This window comes from Heteronotia binoei, chromosome 14 (assembly GCF_032191835.1).
Source record: "Heteronotia binoei isolate CCM8104 ecotype False Entrance Well chromosome 14, APGP_CSIRO_Hbin_v1, whole genome shotgun sequence".
NCBI lineage: Eukaryota > Metazoa > Chordata > Lepidosauria > Squamata > Gekkonidae > Heteronotia > Heteronotia binoei.
In genome coordinates, this window is record NC_083236.1 from 13,838,928 (window position 1) to 13,864,577 (window position 25,650).

The 25,650-nt window shown below is 48.3% G+C and overlaps 1 protein-coding gene across 1 annotated transcript in view; it reads left to right on the forward strand.

Moving 5' to 3' along the window:
- PSD2 (pleckstrin and Sec7 domain containing 2) overlaps positions 1-25,650 on the forward strand; it is a 93,891-nt gene that overhangs the window by 55,226 nt on the left and 13,015 nt on the right. The window contains exons 8-12 of the mRNA XM_060254360.1: positions 1,330-1,373; positions 5,130-5,320; positions 7,026-7,096; positions 20,364-20,521; positions 23,843-23,987. Coding sequence (XP_060110343.1) covers positions 1,330-1,373; positions 5,130-5,320; positions 7,026-7,096; positions 20,364-20,521; positions 23,843-23,987 — 609 coding nt within the window. The remainder of the gene's footprint in view (positions 1-1,329; positions 1,374-5,129; positions 5,321-7,025; positions 7,097-20,363; positions 20,522-23,842; positions 23,988-25,650) is intronic.

A 25,650-nucleotide genomic window follows, 5' to 3' on the forward strand; every position in this document is an offset into this window, starting at 1 on the left:
TACAAATGTATGGATAAGCTTTCCACTGGCTCATGAGTTCTGAAAATGTGGGCAGAAACTCCCACAGCTAGATGAGAAACCTGTTATTTCATTGGGCTTTTCTGCATTTTCATTCTACTCATTGTTAAGCTCTTGTTTCTTCAGGGGGTGGGGGTGGGGAGTCCTGTTCTTCATGAGTTTTGCTCCCTCCAGTCAATGAACATTGATTGGATAACAAGCAGCCTGCAGAGATAAACTGGAAATAAAGTAGTTTGATATTGGACCAACCAATAGAGGGAGCAAAATACATGCAGAACAGCCTCCCCCCCCCCACGCTGCCACCCCAGGAAGAAACAGGAACACAACAGTGAGAACAATTAGAATGCAGAAAAGCCTATTGTTAAACTAATTTTTATTAATAATTTTTAAAATTATATAATTATAAATTGACATTATACATTCAGTATTGCAATCCACATCTTAAAATTTTTACCATTAATTACATAACTTTATCATTACTATCTTAACAAAAATAGATCATATCTTGGTGTAAGGGATTATTTGGGATTATATCACGTTGTGTTAATATTAAACGAATTTGATACATGCTCACGACCTGAGTTTGATCCCGGTGGAAGCTGGGTTCAGGTAGCCGGCTCCAGGTTGATTTAGCCTTCCATCCTTCCGAGGTCGGTAAAATGAGTACCTAGCTTGCTGGGAGGAAAGTGTAGATGACTGGGATAGGCAATGGCAAACCACCCCATAAAAAGCCTTCCGTGAAAAAGTTGTGAAAGCAACGTCACCCCAGAGTCGGAAATGACTGGTGCTTGCACAGGGGACTACCTTTACCTTTTATCTAAGAGCCCTGTGGCGCAGAGTAGTAAAGCTGCAGTACTGCAATTAGACTCTCTGCTCACAACCTGAGTTCAATTGCAGCGGAAGCTGGGTTCAGGTAGCTGGCTCAAGGTTGACTCAGGCTTCCATCCTTCCGGGATCGGTAAAATGAGTACCCAGCTTGCTGGGGGGAGAGTGTAGATGACTGGGGAAGGCAATGGCAAACCACCCCGTAAAAAGTCTGCCATGAAAACGTCGTGATGTGATGTCACCCCAGAGTTGGAAATGACTGGTGCTTGCACAGGGGACTACCTTAACCTTTACCTTTTTAAAAGATAGATTAACTGTTTAAAAAAACCCACCTTCCCTATGTTAAACTAATAACAAAGGGTTCATTGAGAAGACTTTACAACAGTAGGACTTCAGTAATGGTTGACTGAATGTGTGTCATGCAGAGGGAATTTTTTTTTTTTTACTGAGAATCTGCTAAGAACTAATGTTATGTATTTGTTCCAGAGCCTGTATAACTCCATTAAAAATGAAAAGCTTGAATGGGCTATGTAAGTATTTTCAAAAGTATTTTATAATATGGTGGGAAAACGTCTTTATCAAAGGATCTAGCATAGCTTGGATTTTAGTCTTAATGGTACCAGAGATTCACATTCTGAATGGTCTGCAGTACAGTACAGATTTATTTCAATCTGTGCCTTTTCTACTGTTAGAAGCTTACCTTCAGAGCAGCTTCTGTTGCTCATCTAAGCAGGATGGGCACAAAGCCATTCAAAAGAGCAAGTTGGTCAGAGATAAAATGCTTGATTCTGGAAGAATCGATCCATGCCTGTGTGATTCCACACCAGTGCAGACCTAGATAGACTGAAGTCAATCAGTCAATAATATGGTCAAAGACCAATCAGATAGAATATACATTCAGAATAAAAACATACATTCATGATAAAACATATAAGTAATAGAAGAAGATATTAGATTTATATCCCAGCCTATGCTCTGAATCTCAGAGTCTCAAAGAAGTCACAATCTCCTTTACCTTCCCCCCACATACACACACACACAACAGACACCCTGTGAAGTGGGTGGGGCTGAGAGAGCTCTTATAGCAGCTGGCCTTTCAAGGACAACTCCTACCAGAGCTATGGCTGACCCAAGGCCATTCCAGCAGCTGCAAGTGGGGGAGTGGGGAATCAAACCCGGTTCTCCCAGATAAGAGTCCGTGCACTTAGCCACTACACCAAACTGGCTCTCCTAAAAAAGTAAAAAAATCTACCCCTGTTACATGTGTCAAGTTCCAGCTTTTAAGCATTTTCGCACTGACCTTAATCGGCAGCGACGTCCCTCTTCATCGCGCAGGATCTGCGCGGATTTCGCACCAATTGCTGCGGAGCACCCGGAAGAGCCGCAAAGTCCCGCGGCTTTTGCGGCGCAAATGTAAACTGGTTTTTGGCGGTTTCCATTTGCGCCGCAAAAGCCGCGGGACTTTGCGGCTCTTCCGGGTGCTCCGCAGCAATTGGTGCGAAATCCGCGCAGATCCTGCGCGGTGAAGAGGGACGTCGCTGCCGATTAAGGTCCGTGCGAAAACGCCCAAAGAATTAATAAACCAGTTGAGTACTTCCCCCTGCTATTTACTTCCAAGATCTTATAGCTTGCAAAGCAAAATTTTGCCACATTTTGGGTGATTTTTTTAGTCCCTATCAGCTAGAAGCTTATCTAAGTAAAATCTGGTGTTTCTTCCTGGAAAGTAATTACAGATCAGAGTTATATAGGTGGCTCTAATATTTTGGTAAAGCTTACACTCAAATAAAACATGTTCCCTGGATTCCAGTTTCCCATCCCCACAGATACATATCATATGGCTGCCTCATGTATTTACCCTCCATGACTGCTGACGGTAGCATAGCCATTGTGAGGAGGGCAAATCCCTTTTGAGGGTGTGTCAAAATCTAGTCTCCTCTTCAGGGTTTTTTTTTTGGGGGGGGGGGGGGTAGCAGGAACTCCTTTGCACATTAGGCTACACCCCCCTCATGTAGCCAATCCTCCAAGAGTTTACAGGGTTCTTCTTGCAGGGCCTACTGTAAGCTCTTAGAGGATTGACTACATCAGGGGTGTGTGGCTTAATATGCAAAGGAGTTCCTGCTACAAAAAAAGCCCTGCTCCTCTTCCAAAACTCTGTTGCATTTCAGACAAAGTGCCACCTATGTTTTGTTGAAATTATAATTAAACTGCTCCAGGAGGGAGCCACCCATCTCTCTCCATTGGCCTCTGTATAAAACTATGCACTTGGAGAAAAGGTAGTTCAGAGAAAATGTATCTGAACATGGGATGACATATGTAAATTCATGCCTGCATAAGAAAAAGAGATTTCATTTGAAAAAAAAATAATGCAGATGGCTACTCAAGAACTGTCAAAGGTTTGTGCCAAATGGCACACAGTATGTATATTAGCCACAACATTTAGTCCAGTGTGCATACAAGATGCCTTTAGGACCAGAAGCTGCCTGTGGGAAGCTGCCGTGCTTCTTGCATTTGAATCAGCTCCACAACTGGCTTCAGATGCCACACAAAAGGACCAAACATCCAAGTCATGGTGTCTCTTCCCATCCAGCATCTCCTCTTCAGGGAGACTCATGGTCCTCTCGCATCAGTATTCCTCACTTAGTGTATTCTGCCGGTAGCCCCAAAAGAGCACACCAATGTGGAAAGGGTGAGACCCCCCCCTTGAGTGTGTATGTGTGGAGGGAGCAGGATTCAACCTCTTAGATCAGTCACTTGGATGGGCAAATTGCACAAGAGGTCTGCTTTGTAGACCTGGGTTAGCTCCCAGATGCCCAGCATAATAGGTACCCAATGTTTGTTTCTGGGAGAAGGAGGACGGAGGCCAAACCACTCTGAAATGAGAGGTGTGCCATCCTTTTCTGCCAATTTATTTTTACGTGTCTCAGGATCATGATATATCAACGGGGCCACTGCAGTACTTTCAAAAGGTTCTTAATGAAAACTGAAGCTATTGTGCTTTGGTGACAGTACAAGAAAAAGACAATACTGGAAAAGGCAATACTGCTAGGAAAAGCTGAAGGCAACAGAAAAAGAGGAGGAGCCAACCTGAGATGGACAGACTCCGTCAAGGAAGCCACAGTGGCCCTCACTTTGCTAGACCTGAGCAAGGCTGTTAAGGAGAGGATATTTTGGAGGACATGAATTCCTTGGGTCACCATTAAGTTGGAAGTGATTTGATGGCACTTAACTCACAGACAAATGCCATTTTAAGATCATATTTTGAAATCCTTAGTTGTCATTTTGTTAGACAACAGATGTAGTCAGAGTATCACGCTATGGGCTGGAAAGACCAAGGTTCAAACTCCTTCCCTGAGTTCTTGTAAAAACACAGTAGAGGAGGGATTCCTTGCACTCCTAGGAGGAAGGGCAGGATGAGAATGTCCTCCTCATATTGATTTAGCAGCATTGTGGGCAAAGCTGAGATCGATAGGCCCACTCACAGGAACCAAGGCAACCAAACGCAGCCAGCCAGCATTCCAGTAGAAGGGGGCAATCTGGTAACTTTTATGAGGAAATAAACCCCTTAAAAGTCGGACATGGGCTCAGGATACACATGATCTACATTTCATATCACTGAGATTGCTGTAAAGCCAGCAATCTCAGGTCTGGAGAGGGTTTACCTGGAGACTTTGGGGGTGGATCCAGGAGAGGGTGAGGTTTGGGGAAGGGAGGGGGGCCCTCAGCATGGTACAATGCCACAAAGTCCACCCTTCAAAGCAGCCATTGTCTCCAGGGAAGCTGATCTCTCCTAGCTGGAGATCAGTTGTAAAAGTGGGAGATCTCCAGGTCCCACCTGGAGGCTGAGGGAGAGACAGTCCTCGAGATATGCACAGTCCCTGTAGGACTGTGAAAGTCGATGCTAAGGCCTTGAACTAGATCTTGTGCTCTGTAGGCAGACAGTGCAGTTGATGGAGCACCGGCTGAATATGTGTACACATTGTGCTCAACTATACCATCCAATTCCACATTTCAGTTCTTCCACTACTCTTGTAATAAATCGTATATGTGGAGGCTAGGTTGTTAATGGTAACAGAGAGATTCTCTGCATTTCATAGAATCATAGAGTTGGAAGGGAGCTGCAGGGTCATCTAGTCCAACCCCCTGCACAATGCAGGAAACCCACAAATACCTAACCCAATTTGGGTTAAACATACACACACAGAGAAAGACGGAGTGAGAGACAGAAGGCATTTTCAAAGATTTTCACCGGTACTGTGATATTTGTTTTATTTTGCTTTCCTTCCAAGTGATGAAGATGAACTCAGAAAATCACTGTCAGAACTGGTTGATGATAAATTTGGTGCTGGTGCCAAGAAAGTGCCAAGGATAGTGGATGGAAGCAACCCTTTCCTGGATGTTCCCCAGGCCCAGAATGCCGTCACCTACAAGCACGGCATCCTCACACGGAAAACCCACGCTGATATGGATGGGAAGAGAAGTAGGTTACTAGTGGGGGGGGGGGGGCAAGGAGAGAAGAATATTCTCTTGAGTTTGCTTTGAATTCTTTGGGGCTGATCCAAACGCTGACTTTTAAAGAAATGATTGAGAGAGTTAATGTTCAGCCAATTTCGGTTCACACCGAAGTGCTCAGTTATTTCTAGATGCGATTCTGCTTTGTTCCCAAAAAAGGTTTTCCCAACATTGTGTTGTTCTGGGTTTTGAGAGACCTCCCATAATACGGCAACAACGTAAGAGGATGGAAAACGAAGTTTGAATGCAGTGGCACCTTTAAGACCAACAAAGTTTTATTCTATGTATTAGCTTTTGTGTGCTCTTTTGTTTGTGTTCTTCAGATAGATTGAGTACACGTTATTGATACGTCGGTGCATCTGAAGACGTGCACATGCAGACAAAAGCTTATGCCCAGAATAAAACTTTGTTGGTCTTAAAGGCTGGCCACCTGAATAAGAGGATGGAGTTCCATGGTTATAAATCTTTCCTGGACCCTGATATCAGCTGCTGGTGTACTAGATGGAGCTCTAAGCAGAGATTTATTTATTTATTTATTTATTTATTTATTTATTTATTTATTCCGTAATTTATATCCCGCCCTTCCCACAGAGTGGCTCAGGGCGGCTCACAACAAACGATAAAACAGTAAAACAAAGCAAAGTTATTACATTTAAAAGTTAAGCATTTAAAAACCTAAAAATTATAACATTATAACATTAAACGACACAATATAAAACACAGCAGTCTAGCAGGCTACATTTATCCAGTCAGGCGTAGGCTAACCGGAAGAGGGTTGTCTTACAGGCCCTGCGGAACTGAGTAAGATCCCGCAGGGCCCTCACCTCTTCCGGTAGCTGGTTCCACCATGTTGGAGCCATTGTAGAGAAAGCCCTATCTCTGGTCACCTTGAGACGGACTTCCTTAGGCCCGGGGATGGTGAGAAGATTTTGAGTCCCAGACCTCAGTACTCTCTGGGGAACGTGTGGGGAGAGACGGTCCCTCAGGTAGGCAGGTCCCAGGCCATATAGGGCTTTCAAAGATCTTTCAAAGGTGATCTGTGGGATTCTTCAACTTCTCTGACTCCACTGAACCCCTAATCTCCACCCCATATGACAACCAGGGAAGGTTTTGCTGCACTGTTGTAGTGTAGGTAGCCTAAGAGAAGAGGGAATTCGTTTTTGGCTTTCCATTGGGTTCAATGTGAATTTTTAACCAGCAGTTCCTCTTCTTCTGGAATTAAGTCACACCCTCTTTGGGGCTGGAAATGTGGTAATGAAGGAGCCCAGGCTACTGTCTGACTGTGCCTTCCTAAGCAGATTTTCATCCTTTTGAACACATTGTGGTGGGTGTCATTCTGCTTAGGAGTATGTGGTGAGCTACATTTCCTCTTGCATTGTTCTTCTCTTACTTGGCAGTAGCCTGACACCATAACAGCGGTGCTGGTGCCCTGGTATGGGCATAAAGATTAGCGTATCTTCCTTCTTTTCCATCACAAGGGGACTTCCTTGGTATCAGGTTGCCAGCCAGCAACCCTGGAGCATGGAACTGATAAGTGTTAGGTACCTGCTTCATTTTCTCTCCTATCCCTATTATAGCCTTGTATGGAAGGGTATTGCATACAGGTTTCTCTTGAGATGCATTATTTGTCTCCTAGTTGCTTCTCGGGGTCTACTTACCTCCTTGCTTTTCAGCTCCCAGGGGACGACGAGGATGGAAGAAATTTTATGCAGTGCTGAAAGGAACCATTCTGTATCTACAAAAGGTAAAGATGTTGTACTGCTCTGTTTTCGCAATGCTGCCAGTTCTTCCTCTCTCAGTGTGTTCTCCTCAAAGCATGGGTCGCATCTAGAACAAAGCTTATAAAGGGCAAGCTCTAGAAAATCAGGTGGAAGCTTTATGGTAAAAGAATGCAATATCTGAAGAGCCTTGCTTGATCAGACTGACCCAAGCGCACCCGCAGCGGGCACCAGCTGGCCCTAAGGACAAAAGATCTAGCCTGGTTCTTGGTCTGAGCCACCCAAGCAACTGCCTGGAGCATAGGGTTGCCAAGTCCAATTCAAGAAATATCTGGGGACTTTGGGGGTGGAGCCAGGAGACATTGGGGGCGGAGCCAGGAACAAGGGTGTGACAAGCATAATTGAGCTCCAAAGGGAGTTCTGGCCATCACATTTCAAGGGACTGAACACTTTTTAAATGGCTTCCTTCCATAGGAAATAATGACGGATAGGGGTACCTTCTTTTGGGGCACATAGAATTGGACCCCCTTGTCCAATCTTTTTGAAACTTGGAGGGTATTTTGGGGGGAGGCACCAGATGCTACGCTGCAAATTTGGGGCCTCTACCTCAAAAACAGCCCCCCCCCAGATACCCGTGGATCCATTCTCCATTATTTCCTATGGGAATACATCTCCATAGGGAATAATAAAGTTCCCAGCAGATATTTCTCTCCCCTCCCCCCACTTTCTGATGACCCTGAAGCGGGGGGAGGGCCTCCAAACCGGGGGATCCCCTGCCCCCACCTGGGGATTGGCAACCCTACTGGAGCAGCACAATGAGAGCCAGCATGGTGCAGTAGTTAAGAGTTTCAGCCTCAGATCTGGGAGATCCCCACTCTTCGACTCTTATTGGGCACCCTCAGGGCTTTATTTGAGCAGGAATGCCCAGGAACGCAGTTCCAGCTGGCTTGGTGTCAGGGGGTGTGGCCTAATATATTCAAATGAGTTCCAGCTGGGCTTTTTCTACAAAAAAAGCCCTGGGCACCCTTAAGCTAGTCACACCCTCTCAGCCTAACCCACCTCACAGGGTTGTTGTGAGGATAAAATGAAGGAGAGGGGAAGGATGTACACTGCTTTGGGTCCCCATTAGGGAGAAAGGCAGGGCATCAAGGAAGCCGATGAATGAACAAAATAGGTGCTGATACTCTGCAGGGGCCCAGCTCACTCCCAGCAGCGCAGGAGATATCCTAGACCCCTTGCACGACTGGCAAGCCCCAAGTCAGGCTCAGCCTTGGCCCAAGTGGTGGTGGGGTGTGTGCCTTGCTTAGAGGACAAAATACGTCCCTCTGTAGCTGTTGTGGGTAACAGTCATGCAATGCAATAAACATCCTAAGTACTGTACAAAGCATAGTCCTTGTCAAATTGCTGCCCCTGTTGTGAAACCCAACCCTACAACACAAATCCCCATGTTGGTCATGCTGGCAACTTTGTTTCTTGCCTGGACTCATTCCGAATAAGTACTGAGAAGTCAAAGGTTGGGCCAGTCTGTGGCAGGAGGGGGAGCGACATGGAGGCAACTGGAGGCTCTTCCTCTCCTTCCGCACCTGCCTCTCTGTCTTCAGCTCACCTCTGTCAGCAGGACTTTCTGCAGCATATGAAGAAGAAGAAGAAGAAGAAGAAGAAGAAGAAGAAGAAGAAGAAGAAGAAGAAGAAGAAGAAGAAGAAGAAGAAGAAGAAGAAGAAGAAGAATTGCAGATTTATACCCCACCCTTCTCTCTGAATCAGAGACTCAGAGTGGCTTACAATCTCCTATATCTTCTCCCCCCACAACAGACATCCTGTGAGAGGGCTCTCACGGCAGCTGCCCTTTCAAGGACAACCTCTGCCAGAGCTATGGCTGACCCATAGCAGGTGCAAGTGGAGGAGTGGGGAATCAAACCCGGTTCTCCCAGATAAGAAGAAGAAGAAAATACTGGATTTATATCCCACCCTATACTCTGAATCTCAAAAACTCAGAGCGGCTTACAATCTCCTTTAGCTTCCTTCCTACAACAGACACACTGTGAGGTAGGTGGGGCTGAGAGGGCTCTCACAGCAGCTGCCCTTTCAAGGACAACTCCTGCCTGAACTATGGCTGACTCGAGGCCATTCCAGCAGGTGCAAGTGGAGGAGTGGGGAATCAAACCCGGTTCTCCCAGATAAGAGTCCACGCCCTTAACCACTACACACTACACCAAATTGGCTCTCTATAAACAAGTCAATCAACTGTTACTCCCTGTCACATTCTCCCTCCCTACACCCCTCCCTCCCAGGGAAATATTCTTATACCACAGTGCATGGCATCCAGGGATCTGGTGGCTGAAATGGCAGATAGCATTGCAAGAAATACTAAAGTTCAGTGATCCATGCCACAACTGACAGAGGATGCTGATAAAAGGGGGTTCTTAAGTGATCATATGCCTAGTTCTTCAGCATTGGGTTTGGGCAACCCCATAGGCTGAGAAGTGGTGGTGCCATCAAAAGTGACAAGAGGAGCCTCTGTTTGATCCCAGGGAGTAAATATCTCTGCATCTGGACTGCGAGTAAGATGTGTGTCATGCCCCATACCTAGTAGGGGAACATAGGCTGGGCAATCTGTTTGCTCATCATCCAAGGAACTGAGAGTCTGTCCTCAGAGCAAGAACTTTCTTCTAATGCCCAGCTATTCCAGGTGTGCCCTTCTTGGAGATTTGTTTCTGGGCCTGAGAAATCCCAGAGATATAAATGAATGTTGCTAATTTTCTGCCATCTTCTGCTCGCTCTTCAAACACAGGACTATCCCCCCTTGCCCTGGAGCACCACATTTATTCTGTCTCTCCAAATAAGCTTTCAGTTTACCAGGGCCCACTCTCTCTGAGAGGTTCCTGACTGTCGCTCCGTCTCCTGGGGCAAGGGTAGCACCATGCACTCTGCTATCATAACTTCACTTTCCCCAGGAAGCAGATGATGGAGAAGATTGTGATGCCAGTTTGTATGTTTCTCTCATCTGTTCTTTCCGTCTGTTTGTACATGAATTATTGTCCCCTGATGAAAATGCTGGACTTGTTGGTGCAATGTCTGTGGATAAGCTTGGTGATCTTCCAAGCAACAAGCAAAAAGGGGGAAATCCTGTGGCTTCGTATTGCGTACAGATGGATGCATGGATCGCCTTGCGAAGGGAGTTGTTCCAATAGGCTTTTTGTTTCTCTGGAAAAGTTTCTATCGTAGCCAGCAGCTTCTGATTCATTCTCTCAGCTTGGCCATTACTTTAGCGATGATATGGAGTTGTCCAGGGAATAGCTGATACTGCAATACCGCTGCAGTCTTTTGAAATGATGGTTTTCAAATTCTGTACCTTAGTCATGATGTCATCGTTTGGGAAAACCAAAGAGCAGAATAAAATCATTGAGTATTGCAGTACGGCTGCTATCTTTCCAGTCTTGTTGGTTGTAAGCTAAGCCTGGACTAACCTTGAAAAATGATCAACCAGAACGAGGGTTGCCAAGTCCAATTCAACAAATATCTGGGGACTTTGGGGGGTGGAGCCAGGAGACATTGTGGGCGGAGCCAGGAACAAGGGTGCGACAAGCACAATTGAACTCCAAGGGAGTTCTGGCCATCACATCTAAAGGGACAGCACACCTTTTTAAACGTCTTCCTTCCATAGAAAATAATGAAGGATAAGGGCACCTTCTTTTGGGGCTCATAGAATTGGGCCCCCTGGTCCAATCATTTTGAAACTTGGGGGGTACTTTGGGGAGAGGCACTAGATACTGTATTGAAAATTTGGTGCCTCTACCTCAAAAAACAGCTCCCCCAGAGCCCCCGAAACCTCCAGATCAATTCCCCATTATACCCTATGAGAATCGATCTCCACATAGGGAATAATGAAGTACTCAGCAGGCGTTTCCCTCCCCCCTCCCCGTTTCTGGTGACTCTGAAGTGAGGGATTGGCCTCTCTACTCATGAGTTGCAGCCAACTTCTTCCAAGTAATACAGACACCCCATCCCAAGAGGAAGCCTTTCAATCAGAGACTGAAGCCTCCGGAGGTGAAAAGTCACATGGTGGCTGTGGGGGTGGGGCTTCCCCCCGCTGGCCAGCTGAATGGGGGCAGGAAGGAGCCTGTGAAAGCGGAAGAACCCCTGCTAGGACCTGAGAATTGGCAAGCCTAACCAGAACTAAGATATATTCAAATCATCCCTTGCTCTTGTAGATTTACACCTTCCAAACCATTCCTGCAGCTTGGAAAAGAGTGCCACTAATGTCCTTGGCCCTTCTGATGCCATGAGCAATATTCAAGAGGGCACCCTAAGAGCTGTTGCTCTCAGCTGGCAAAATATGACATCCTTGCAAACAGGGAGGGCGGGGCTTCAGGGAGGGGAGGGACCTCAGCAAAGCCTAATGCCATGCATTCCACCCTCTGACTCTGCCGTTTTCTCCAAGGGCGTTTTCGCACTGACCTTCAAGTAGCGCGACCACCCTCTTCACACTGGAGGATCTGCCCGGATTTCGCACAAGAAGTGCCGGCGCACCCAAAAGAGCCGGCTACTTCCGTCGCGAAACCCGCTCAAACGGAAACCGCCAAGAAGCAGGAAAACGTTTGAGCGGGTTTCGCGACGGAAGTCGCCGGCTCTTTTGGGTGCGCCGGCGCTTCTTGTGCGAAATCCGGGCAGATCCTCCGGTGTGAAGAGGGTGGTCGCGCCACTTGAAGGTCAGTGCGAAAACGCCCCAAGGGAAATGATTTGTAGTCTAAAAATCAGTTGTAATTCCAGGTCCCACCTGGAGGTTGGCAGCCCACCTTGCAACAGAACTACACCCCACCCCCAAAAAGAAGGGGAAAACAAACAAACAATTTTCTTTGTTATGCTATTAACTGCAAGCTCCAAAGATTGGGTACTGGATACTGCTTTAGATGACCATCCGAGCTGCACCCAAGTATCTGGATGTATTTGGGCCAGTGGGAATCCTACGCTGGATTTTTATATTCTGCCTGCCAACGTTGTCAGTGGGCAGTTAAACTAGGAGCAGGATAACTACATTTCACGGCATATTGGCAGTAGCTAAACTCAGAGGAGTGTTGGACATTGTGGACGCGTGATGGAACAGGAAACGTGGCCGCCTTCTGCTTCCTTGCATCTGCTGGGTTATGGCTAACTGAACTTTTTACATTTCTCTCCGGGGCGAGATGTGCAAGCTGTCCCTACTCCAGAAATCTGGGCATTTCTCCAAGGAGTGGGAGAGGTGCTAATGTTTCAGCGTGGACTTTTAAAACGAGTACAGAGAATAAGGAGAGTAAGTCACTGCTGATCGCCTCCGTTCACCTCTCTATTATGTAATGCCCGTGGCTGCTCTCGACGGCAGCAGTCTCATGGGAAATGGAAAGAATAGCCAATGGACATGAATAGAAGAAGAAGAAGACTGCAGATTTATACCCCATCCTTCTCTCTGAATCAGAGACTCAGAGCGGCTTACAATCGCCTAGCTCTTCTCCCCCCACAACAGACACACTGTGTGGTGGGTGGGGCTCAGAGGGCTCTCACAGCAGGTGCCCTTTCAAGGACAACTCCTATGAGAGCTATGGCTGACCCAAGGCCATTCCAGCGGCTGCAAGTGGAGGAGGGGGGGAATCAAACCCGGTTCTCCCAGATAAGAGTCCGCACACTTAACCACTACACCAAACTGGATCTTAACCACAACTGCCTTTCTGTCCACGTTGAGGGACAAGACTGTAAGAAATGCCAGATTGGGTCTCAGCTATGAGAGGCCCAAACTTTTAACTGAGAAGATACCTTTGGCTCCAAGCTATTGTTTCTCCTTTTCATACTGCCAGTCAGCTGTCAGTCGGCATACAGCCTATGTGTCAGCATGAATCAGCAAATATGCAGAACCCAGTGGGGAATCACTAGGGCTGCTGCTCCCCACCCCATGGGTCCCCTGCCACCAGATCCTCTTCCCAGCTGCTGATCAGCTGGCCAGTGGGGGGGGGGGGGGCTGACCAGGCCAGTGTCACATAGGAAGTGACATCATCACACCAGCAATGTCCATGTGATGCTCTAGTATTTAGGCAATAACTGGTAGAAGCTGGTTTTATCGCTGAGTTTTTGCCCAAATACCGGAGTGTCACCTGAACATTGCTGCTGTGATTATGATATTCCTGCACGATGATGGCAACAAGGCCTCTCTCTTTCTTCTCGTATGTCCCTCCATCCCCCACCAACTGGCAACCTTAGGGATCACTAGTACACACTACCATCCCTTACTCTGGAGGGAAGTGTTTGGGTGACTTGCACTCCAATTCAAATGAGAAAGAGACAGAACTGATGTTGAGAAAGGCTGTTTCTCTTCTGTCCCAATCCCTGCAGTGTGATTCCAGGTGGTACGTGCCCCTCAACTCCTTATATGTGCGTGGTGCTCACTCTTGTTCCAATGGGGAAGCCACTTGCAAGTAACTCCACAGTACTTTTGCCTTCCCCCAACATAGAATTCACAGTTCTTGACTCTTCACATGCTTAGCTTTTATTTTTCATATATTGCATTTATAAATAAATGGCATTACTGACCAGCAAGCTGCATTTCATGGCTAGGGTTGCTAGCTCTGAGCTGGGAAGTACCTGGAGATTTTAGAGGTGAAGCCGAAGAAGGGCAGGGTTGGGGGAGAGGAGGGGCTTCAACTGGGTACAATGCCGTGGAGTCCATTCTCCAAAGCAGCCATTTTCTCCAGGGGAACTGGTCTTGGTTGTCGGGAAATCCAGTGATGGGAGATCTCCAGCTGCCATCTGGAGACCAGCAAGTCTACCATGGCCAATTTGGCACACGATGCAGAGGAAGCCCAAAACTGCCATTCAGCCTCCCAAAATTTCCTCCTCCTCCCTCACCCAATGTCCCCTCTAAGCTGCTGAGTGTTGTGGGCAAATATTCTCTTTTGTTAGCCAGAAGTGCTGGACCATGAGCCAAAAGCACTCCCGTCCACTATGGGGGTAGACCTGGCCTACAGAGAACAGGTCTGCCCATCCCTCTCCACTATATTGGTAGACCTGGCCTGCAGAGAACAAGTTGCCCATCTGTTGCCACTATATGGGTAAACCTGGTCTCTAGAGATCAGATCTACCACCCTTTTCCACTATATTGCTAGACCTGCCCTCTTGAGAACAGGTCTACCATTACAGTGGAAAGGGACAGGTAGACCTGGCCTTGGACCATCGCCCTGTGCTGAGTCTAAAATCTCTTGCTAGAAACTGGTGCACCAGCGCCTTCTAGCACAGAGTAGGGGGGACAGTGCCCCCACCTTCCTGGCATGTGGCCCACTTGTGAGAGAATCATGATCCACTTTGGGGTCTTAGCCTACAATTCGAGACTAACGGCATATCATAATGGTTTGACATCTGCAAGTGATCTTATACTGTAAGCGGCACAACATTTCTGTGAAGTGAACCCATTCCAAGTCCTGTTTCATATCTGCAAACATCAATGTACAGAACTGAAAGAGAAGAGGAGATGAAAAGAAAGAAGCATCAGAGGTCTGTAAAGTACCAGACTTGGAGACGAGCGTAGGGCAACATAGTTTATTCCTGGTACAGTACAAGATGGAAGAGAGAGACCGCGGGCCGGATCCCGCATATATACAGTAGCCGGACTATTCTTCCTGCTGGCCGGTCCAATGCCGACCAGCCGTATTTCCCGCCATAAGCTGTGATTGGCGGATCGTGGCGCCCAGCGCGGAGGCACCTGGATGTTTCTCAGTTACCTCCGCGGCTGGGGTGGACTGATGTCATTCTGCTGTCGTGGCCATTATGAACTGGCTGCGTTCTGCGAACGCCGTACACTACACTCCTCCCCCCTTAGTTAGTGACATAGTCCTGTAGGTAGGCGGGAGGTCGGCGCTCCCGTGTTGAATGCCTAGGAGTTGCTTGTGGTGCCGGGGCTACTTCCGCATCTGGGTTTTCCCCCGGGGGTTGAGCGTTGGTGGGTTGTGGGTCGGGGTCCGAGGGTTGGTTCGCCTCTGCCGGTGTGTGTGGCTGTGGTGCCAGTGCCGGTGTCGTTGGGTCCCCCTCGGACCCTGCCTCCCTCGTTTCCGTGGGTATCTCTGGGAGAGTCCGGCGGCGTAGCTGGTCGATGTGCCGGTGTAGGATCTGGCCCCCCTCGGTGGATACCTCGTAGTGGCGGGAACCCACGACCCGTAGTACCCGCCCGGCTACCCACTCTGGGCCTGAAGCGTAGTTCCGGGCGAACACTGGGTCCCCCGCGAAGAACCCCCTAGCCGCGTCTCTGACCTCCGGGGACCCTCGCACGTCGGGGGCTCTGTCGGGGTTTAGCCGATCTAACCTTGTGGTGAGCTTGCGTCCCATGAGAAGCTCGGCTGGGCTGACCCCGGTGGCTGGGTTTGGAATGACCCGGTTGTCGAAGAGGAACGCGGCTAGCCGGTGGTCCCAATCGCCTTGCACTATTCTGCCCAGGGCCTCTTTTGTTGTTCGGACCATCCGCTCGGCCTGGCCGTTGGTGGCCGGGTGGAAGGGAGCTGACCGGATGTGTCTAATGAGGTACCTCTGGAGGAACGCCTGGAAGTCCCCCGATGTGAACGCTGCCCCGTTGTCCGAGACTATGGTGTCCGGAATACCGTGGGTGCACAGGACCCTGCGTAAAGCTCTAATGGCTGCTGCTGACGAGGTAGACCCTACGGGGATGACCTCTAACCATTTTGTGTATGCATCTACAATGATTAGGAAGATCTGTCCCTGGAACGGTCCGGCAAAATCAATGTGGAGCCGGGACCACGGTTTCCTTGTAATGTAATGTAATGTAATGTAAAATTTTATTTATATCCCGCCCTCCCCGCCGAAGCAGGCTCAGGGCGGCTAACAGCATTTCAGGTAAACAATAGTAATAAAAACATTAAATTCACATTAAAATTCACATTAAAATCAGTCAATAATCAATAATTAATTAATTGTGGTTTCCCACCGTGTAGCTGGGGCGCTGGGTGGGTCCGGCCGCGACTCCTGGCATGTGCTGCATCTCCGGACCCAGTTCTCTATCTCCCCGTCCATCCCCGGCCACCATACGTAGCTCCTGGCCAGGGCCTTCATTCTCACTATGCCTGGGTGTGTTTCGTGGAGTGATTCCAAGACCCGTTTCTGTAGAGGGGGGGGGACCACTACCCTGCTCCCCCATAGTAGGCACCCTTTGTGGGCTGCGAGTTCCTCCTTTCGCATTTTATAGGGTTTGAACTCTTCCCCCATGTTCCCCTCTGGCCACCCCCTCACCACCCAGTCGAGCACCCTTGCTAGGGTTTTGTTTTTTCCGGTGGCTCTAGCCACCTCTGCCGCGTGGAGGGGCTGCTCCGGGAGTGACTCGATCGACATAACCTGGTGTGCTGGGGCTGGATCGGGGCCTGTGTCAGGGAGCGGCAACCGGCTGAGAGCGTCCGCGTGACCCATTGCCTTGCCCGCCCTGTGTACCAGCGTGTAGGTGTACGAGTTGAGGAATTGATTCCACCTCAACACCCTCTGGGACAGGATTTGGGGAGTTTGGCGGTCAGGGGCCAACAGACCCAAAAGCGGCTTATGGTCCGTCGCTATTGTGAACCGGCGCCCGTACAGATAATCGTTGAATTTATGGACCCCCGCTACTATGGCCAGGGCCTCCTTGTCGATTTGTGCATAGTTCCGTTCTGCCGACGTCAGGGTGCGTGAGTAGTATGCGACCGGGACCTCCTGGCCATCCGGTAACTGGTGTCCCAGGACAGCGCCCACCCCGTACGGTGATGCATCGCATGCCAGGATGACCGGGAGGCGCTCGTCGAAGTGGTGCAGCACCGCGTTGGAGACCAGGACGTCCTTAACTGCCTGGAAGGCGGCAGCTTGCTTCTTCCCCCACACCCATGGAGCTTTTTTGTCCAGTAATCGGTGTAGGGGTTCGGCAAGGGCCGCCTTGTGGGGTATGAACGTGTGGTAGAAATTGAGGACCCCCAAGAAGCTCTGTAGCTCCGCTTTACACGTGGGGGCAGGGGCTTGAACAATGGCCCGAGTCTTTTCCTCGGTCGGGTGGATTCCCTCCGCGTCTACTGCGAATCCCAGGAACTCCACCCGTGGCACCCCCAGCATGCACTTCTCCCTTTTAACTTTTAGTCCAGCGGCTTGAAAACGGCGGAGCACCTCTCGCAGGCGGTTGCGGAATTCTTCAGGGTCCGGGGCGGCGATTAAAACATCGTCGAAAAACGGCTGGACTCCGGGGATCCCTTTCAGGAGAGCATCCATTATACTCTGGAAGATCCCCGGAGCCACGCTGACCCCAAACTGCAACCGGTTAACCCTGAACGCCCCCTTGTGGGTAACTATCGTCTGTGCCTCGGCTGTTTTTGCGTCCACCGGGAGCTGCTGGTAGGCTTGTGCCAGGTCCAGCTTCCCAAAAATCTTTGACCCCGCCAGGGCTGCCAGGACGTGGCTGACTACTGGCACCGGGTATGGGTTGTCTTGGAGCGCTTTGTTAATCGTGCACTTGTAATCTGCACATATCCGCACGTCCCCATTTGGTTTGACCGGGGTCACTATGGGGGTCTCCCACATGGCGTAATCTACTGGCTCCAGGACCCCTTGGGCTACTAGGCGGTCCAACTCTGCCTCGATCTTGGGCTTCAAGGCGAAGGGGACCCTCCTTGCCTTGAGCCGGATCGGTCTGACCGTCGGGTCGAGCGGTAGGGAGATGGCCGGGCCCTTGTAACTACCCAGTGACCCATCAAATACGTCGGGGAACTCTCCGCATACATCCCCGAACCCTCCTGCTGTGGCCGTGCGCGCCACCTCTATTCGGATTCCCAAGGGGCCAAACCATGCAAGACCCAACAGGGTGGTAAGCGGCCGCTTGACCACCAGGATGTCTAGGGGGCCTCTGAAGGACCCCCGCTCCACCTGCACCCGTGCCCACCCCGCTATTTGGACCGGGTTTTGCTGGAAGTCCCGCAATATGAAATTTGCTGGTCGCAGCTGCAGCCCCTGGCCGGGGCATAGCCTTCTCAGGGTCTCCTCCGCAATTATGGAGATGGAGGAGCCTGAGTCCACTTCCATGGTGCAGGGGGCCCCGTCTATGAGGACCGCCATCGTTATCTTGTTGGGGGTGGTCAGGGGCAAATTCAGTACCTGAAGTGAGGTGGAGGCCGTGGAGTGGGACTCTGCGGCCTCGTGGTGTGCGGTCGGTCGCGGGCGGTTGGGCTTGGCTCGGCAAGCCCGCGCTATGTGGCCGGTCTTCCCGCAGCTCCTGCAGTCCCAGGTCCGGTACTGGCAGTCCCGCCGATCGTGGGGGTCGCCGCAGCTGGCGCATTTAGCCCTTTCGCTGGTGCGCTGACTCGGCCGTTCGTGGGCTCGGGGGCGCTGTGGAGCTCGGGCGGCGGGTCCTGCGGCGCGGCGCGTCTGGAAGGCTTCTCCCTCGTCCTGGTGCTCGGGGTCCAGCTCCTCATGGTGGGCGGTCTCGGTCTTGGCCCGGGGAAACGTCCTGGCGGTCCTCTCCCACGCTACCGCCTCGCTGAAGGCGCCCTGGAGGGTGAGCTCTTCTTTGGCGAAGAGCTTCTGCTGGAGCCTTTTGTCGCGGAGGCCCCACGTGAATCGTCTCTCCTCGTATGAACCCCAGAGAGCACTGAGGACCGTCTCTCCTCGTATGAACCCCAGAGAGCACTGAGGTCAGTAGGAAAGAACAGACTGACTACCCCTGGGCCAAGACAAATTAAACTACAGAATACTCGCTCTCGGGCCTTTTCGGCCGCAGCCCCACATCTCTGGAACCAACTCCCAGAGGAGGTGCGGGCCCTGCGGAACCTTGATCAGTTCCGCAGGGCCTGCAAGACCACCCTTTTTAAATTAGCTTATGAATAACTGAAATCCGCCATCAACATCAACTAGAAGAGTGTCAAGGATAGCGTCAAAAATGTTTTAGTTAATTGTTTTAATTCTGGTTTTTAAGGTTAATTTAATGTTTAATTTAATGTTTTTAATGTAACTGTTTTATTGTTGGTGTACCATTGGTCACCGTATTGTTAGCCGCCCTGAGCCTGCTTCGGCAGGGGAGGGCGGGGTATAAATAAAATTTATTATTATTATTATTATTATTATTATCGGTCAGCCAGGGTTTCCTCCAGCTGGGGAAGGTTGCAGTTCCCGGCGAGTTTGCGGAGGGCCGCCAAGTAGTCCGCGGCTGATTCTCCAGCGGTCTGGTCCCTTTTGTGGAACAGGAATCTGCAAGCCACCCGTGAGGGCTGCGGCAAGAAGTGGCCCGTGAGGAGCCTGATGATCTCCTCGTAGGATTTCTCCGCCAGGCGGGCGGGCGCCGAGAGACCCTTAGCGATCTCGAACGTGGCTGGCCCGCAGACGCTCAGGAGAACATCCCTCTTTGCTCCGGCGTCGGTGACCTTGTTGGCCCGGAGGTAGAACTCGACCCGTTCCGAGTAGGACTCCCAGCCCTCTGGATTTGCAGGGTCGAAGGTCTCGAGGTAGCCGGTGATTCCGCCCTGGTTGGCCATGGTGGCGGCGGCGGTCGTGACCGGTCGTTCGTTGCCCAAGATCTCCGTCGTAGCCGACGTGGCTAGAATCCCACCTTCGTCGCCACTGTAAAGTACCAGACTTGGAGACGAGCGTAGGGCAACATAGTTTATTCCTGGTACAGTACAAGATGGAAGAGAGAGACCGCGGGCCGGATCCCGCATATATACAGTAGCCGGACTATTCTTCCTGCTGGCCGGTCCAATGCCGACCAGCCGTATTTCCCGCCACAAGCTGTGATTGGCGGATCGTGGCGCCCAGCGCGGAGGCACCTGGATGTTTCTCAGTTACCTCCGCGGCTGGGGTGGACTGATGTCATTCTGCTGTCGTGGCCATTATGAACTGGCTGCGTTCTGCGAACGCCGTACACTACAAGGTCATCCTCAAACGAGCAATCCCAGTTATAAAGGAAAAGCCTGAAGAAACTGTATACTGAACCTAAAGAAAAGAAAATGGTGTATTTACCAGAAGCAAAATTATCCCATTCTTTTCATATATTTATATTGTTTGTTTGTTTATGGGATTTCTATCCCGACAATCCCACCAAATTAGGCTCTGGGAAAGAGGCGGTGACCGAAACCCTTGATTAAATATTAGGGGAAGCAGATAGAATATAGAATAGACAGCCTAGAGAAGACACGGAATTTCTTTCGTTTCATATTTGTAAAGGAAATATTGGATAAACAGGAATGTTTAGGAAGCCTAGACCATTCATCCGAGCTTAATTCTATTAGCATTAATTAGCTTTCTCTTTGTTGCTCTTCTCCACAGGATGAATATAAACCTGACAAAGATCTCTCTGAAGTTGACCTCAAGAATGCTATCCGCATCCACCATGCCTTAGCCACAAAAGCCTCCGATTACAGCAAGAAATCCAATGTGCTGAAGCTGAAGACGGCAGATTGGAGAGTGTTCCTCTTCCAAGCCCCGTAAGTAACCCAAGAGGGCCCAAACTGGGTTATCATCATTCACCTTTTCTCTTTCCCAATTGCTGACAGTCTCTGCATTAGGAGAGCACAGCATGGCATTAAACTTTTGTTGCAATCTGGTTATAGAAATGTGCATTCACACAAAAGTTTATACCCATGTTATAGAAATGTGCATACGCATGAAAGCTTATCCTGGATTCAAACTTAGGTGCATGTGCATGTTATAGTGTTATTAAGAGAAATTCTTTTAATTCCTCTTAGCCAGTTCTCTGGGGAATCCAGCGATCTGTTTTCCTTTCCTCTTTTTAGGAATTTGGAGTCTGTTTTTAATCAAATCCGTTTTGATAAAACAAGAAATCTAAAGAAAGAAGGGGCAGGAAGGGGGTTCTGCAAAATTTCAGAATTTCCCTCTTTAGATGTTCAGAGACAGGAAGCATCTCCTCAAACCTGCCCTTTCCTCCTTGCAGTATGATGGATCATAAAACAACTGCAAGGGCTGAAGTTACAAAGGGGTGCATTGATTTCTCTTCAAAGAGAATTGTCAAAGAGAAATGAAAGAGAAATACCTCTTTTTACAAGACGAAGAAAAGAGAATAAGAAGAATTAATGTTCGTATCTTTAAAAGTGCATTACAAAGAAAAAGAAATCCCTTTCTCCATAACTACACTAGCATTTTGTCACATGGGTTTCCAGAGTGATAGGATTGAGGAATAGGTGATTAGCCCAGTATTATGTGCACTCACATGTCATAGGTCTGTTGCTGAAACTAATAGTGCAAAGTGCCCAGGAATCGCACTGAGTTCTTTAGACGAAGAAGGGTGGGATGTGGCCATAATAAGTAAAGTCTATAGACACATGTATACAATCTTTCTTGGATGACGTTTGTTCTCACCTCAAAGCACTATATTTCATTTGGCCATGGCACTATTTTGAAAAAAAATTGAATAAAATAAATAAATAAATATTTTCTTAGGAAGAAAGCGACATTTGGCAGATCCATATTGCAAGATCTCTGCCCTCCTCCCAGCCAGCCAATCAACTGTAAAAGCAAAAGAAAAACTGAGAAAGCAAAGAAAAACAGATTACTCGGGTACTTGGCATTCAGTATTTGCTGTTTGAGACAATGCTGAATTGTCCTGTATCACCAAAACTTGCTTGGAAGAAAGCGACATTTGGCAGATCCATATTGCAAGATCTCTGCCCTCCTCCCAGCCAGCCAATCAACTGTAAAAGCAAAAGAAAAACTGAGAAAGCAAAGAAAAACAGATTACTCGGGTACTTGGCATTCAGTATTTGCTGTTTGAGACAATGCTGAATTGTCCTGTATCACCAAAACTTGCTTGGGTCAGGCTGGGGAAGGGGCTATTGCGGTCCAGTTCAGTCCAGCAGCTCACCTGGGGAAGTATCAGGACAAGTTTTGCATTGGGGTGGGTTCTATAGGTCAAGTTGAGGCTCAAAGGTGGGAGGCTCTGAGCTTTCAAAACAGAGGGAGCTGCTCTGATCCAAGCACCCAGGAATTCCCCAAATGATTCTCTAAAGACGCTAATGGACTGTTTGAAGGCTAAGAAACTGCAATCAACTGAAATAAAATGGGAATGCTTGTGGAGGGAATTATGGTTGGACTTGCAAACAAAGAGTTGTTTTCACTGGGGATGTACCTGGCCAAAAGCCGTAAGTTCAGTCTGGAGGTGCTTCAGTCTTTTACCAGTTTAGGCTGGCTGCTCTCCTGACAGTCTTAGAGATTCAGTGACTACCATTAAACATGTAACTTTCAGTAAGATTACTGCAGTGTGTCTTCTGTGGAAAAGTCTGGAAGCCATTTGGGCCAAAAAAAGGTTTCTCCAACTCCTGCTTGAAGAATTCTCTCTTTTGCTTTGATCAGCAAATGAAGTTCTTCAAATTCTATTGTCATCTGTGATTGGACAGAGTAGTGCTCTCATCCTATAGCACCTCTCCTCAACACAGGCAGACAGACACACACACACACACATCACAATTTAACTTTTAAACTGTTGGTTCAAACTATTTTTTTTAAGCTTTTGAGGCAACTTTTTTTTTTTTTAGTCCACCGCTATTTTATTTCTGGCTACACATTAAGACAATTTCTACGTCTACTGATTTGTTATTTTTAAATTGTATTTCATTTTATTGTATTTATGGTAACTTCCTTCTGGGCACAACTTCAGTGAAGGGAGGGGTTGCAGCTCTAGAATAAATTCCATAATAATGGTAGCAAAAAAAGCAAGGAGTTGTTTGTCACATTAAAAACTAATAAATGTATTGAAGGATGTGTTTTCCTGGGCTAATGCCCTCTTCATTGGATACATGAAATGAATTCTAAGACTGCATACACACACACACACACACAGAGGATGTGTGCGTGTGTGTAGGACAATGGATATATATACAGGATGTGAGAGAAAGAGAGAGAGAATAGTATAGCCCATGAAACACAAGTGGTTTAGGACATTCCTCCCTCATCCCATTAAATTCATATACTGTTCAGAAGGCAAGTAAAGAAAGGGGGGAAGAAAGGGATGGGGCATTGCTTGAAACCAGCATTTACCATTCTGCGGGTGCCGGAGCAAAGGTGGGCCATGAAACGTGTGAAACTGGGTCATGAGCTTTAGAAATTTTATTGATTCGCACATCCAAGTAAATTTGGACTTGTGGGTTACCAAGCCAAAAAGAATGGGGCAATTGCTTTAAATGATGCCTCATAAACAGAGCATTCCAAATTATCAGGATATTGTGATGGCATCTATTTACCCCTATACATTTTAAATATAAGAGCAAACGGCATACCTGTCGAAGATCTTTTCTAGTAGCACAAAGCTGGGTAATAGCCAATGTTCCCTCTAAGCTGTGGAGTCTTGTGAGCAAAAATTTTACTTTGTGAGCTACTGGCATTAGAGTTGTGAGCTACTGCATAAATTAGTTTGCTTTAGGGCCATTTTTTCCTGAGCTGAGACAAAAATGTGTGAGCTGGAGGCTAAAAAATTGTGAACTAGCTCACACTAACTCAGCTTAGAGGGAACACTGGTAACAGCTCTTGAAGATGTCTGAATGTGAGTTCATGCCCTCATGCACCTCATTCCTTCTCACAACCAATAGGCAGACACTATTCCCTAGTTTCAGCTTTCAAAAGAGATCACGCCAAGGTGAAAGAGAAACATCTCCAGTGCCTCTTACAGGCTGCCAAAGGATGTTATAAACTTGTCATGACCTTGGCCCTCAGGCCCTTTTCAGACATTGTGGTACACACACATTCTTTTCTTCACTCATCATGCTCCTCGTCCCCGCACTCCTCCATTTCCACAGAAGCAAAGCAGAGATGCTGTCCTGGATCCTGCGAATCAACCTGGTGGCCGCCATCTTTTCTGCTCCTGCTTTTCCAGCTGCCATCTGCTCCATGAAGAAGTTCTGCCGGCCCCTCCTGCCATCTTCAACAACTAAACTCTGTCAGGTAAAAAGGTGGTCATATTTATGTCTGTGTGAGAGGAAGAGAAAGCTGGGAATCATTTACAAGAAGATACTAACTTCCATGAACGCATCAATGTCTTGTAGGGTTACTAATCTCAAGGTGGGGCCTGGAGTTCCCCTGGAATTACAACTGATCTCCAGACTACAGAGATCAGTTCCTTGGAGAAAATGGCTGCCTTGAAGGGTGGACTCCTTGACATTATACCCCACTGAGGTCCCTACCTTCCCCAGACCCCACCACCCCCAGGTTTCATCCCCAAAACTCCAGTAATTTCACGGCTGCCTTGAAGGGTGGACTCCTTGACATTATACCCCACTGAGGTCCCTACCTTCCCCAAACCCCACAATCTCCAGGTTTCATCCCCAAAACTCCAGTAATTTCAGAAGCAGTAGTCAACAACTCAAATGTCTTGGCCCATGTCCACTCTTTCCCTCCATGATATTACAGTATTTACAGTGTATTGCAAACACTGTGAGTGAAGTGGGGCCACAACCAGGGATAAGAGAAAGGCTCTGCCCTCATCCTATTCATACAGTAAATCAGGGGTGGCCAACGGTAGCTCTCCAGATGTTTTTTGCCTATAACTCCCATCAGCCCCAGCCAGCATGGCCAATGGCTGGGGCTGATGGGAGTTGTAGGCAAAAAAACATCTGGAGAGCTACCGTTGGCCACCCTTGCAGTAAATCATTAGGCATACTGCAGAATTCAGCATGAACAATTGCCAGGCCAGCTTAACATGCAAGGTAAGCTCCTGAACAGGTTGCCATATATTCCTTGGTGAAATTCATCATGAGCATAGCACCATGCCACGGGTTTGTGCCTACAGGGACAGGTTGCTGTGGCTTGCAGATGCTTTTGCCTCATCTGGAGAAGAGGCATGCATCTCCTCATGACTGTCTTCTGTAAAGCATGGAATTGTTTACTGTGCAGTCAAATGCATTTGAAAAATTAGTAACACAGGCTTGCGTGCATTTCTTGCTTTCCCGCCCCCCCCCCCCATTCAGTCAGTAGTGTGGAAACCTTTCCTGTAGGTTTTTAAACAGAGGCTAGATGGCCATCTGATAGCAATGCAGATCCTGTGAATTTGTGAATTCCCTGCATTGTGCAGGGGGTTGGACTAGATGGCCCTGGAGGTCCCTTCCAACTCTATGATTCTATTCTATTCTGATTGCAAGAACTGAATGCAAGATTAGCTGGGTTTACAAATGTACAAAATACACAGACGCTTCAGTAGGAAGACTCACCTCATAATAAAAAATGGGATTTCTCCCCCCACCTCTGTTTTACTAAGTATGGAGACGTTGTCGGTGCCAGTAGTCTGACAGGCAGAGGCAGCTTCGTGAAAGCTGTGTAGCCATGTGCCAAAACATCACAATTATGATGATAACTGGAAGCACCTAAATTAACGCATCCAAAAGCTCACCAAACAATCAGCACCCTGCTTATGGCTGGTGAGCAGAATATGAGGTGAACTGGTGGGAGACTGAGCATGACAAGGGATCATCCTTTTGTCCTTGACTTGCTCCATATCTTAGATATCCTTGACGCTTTTCTCAGCCCTCTTAACTTCTAACCAAATGTTCAACGATTCCACTGGGGGGAGCTCCTCTTCTACCTTCACCCTCTCTCCTGTGAATATTGCGTC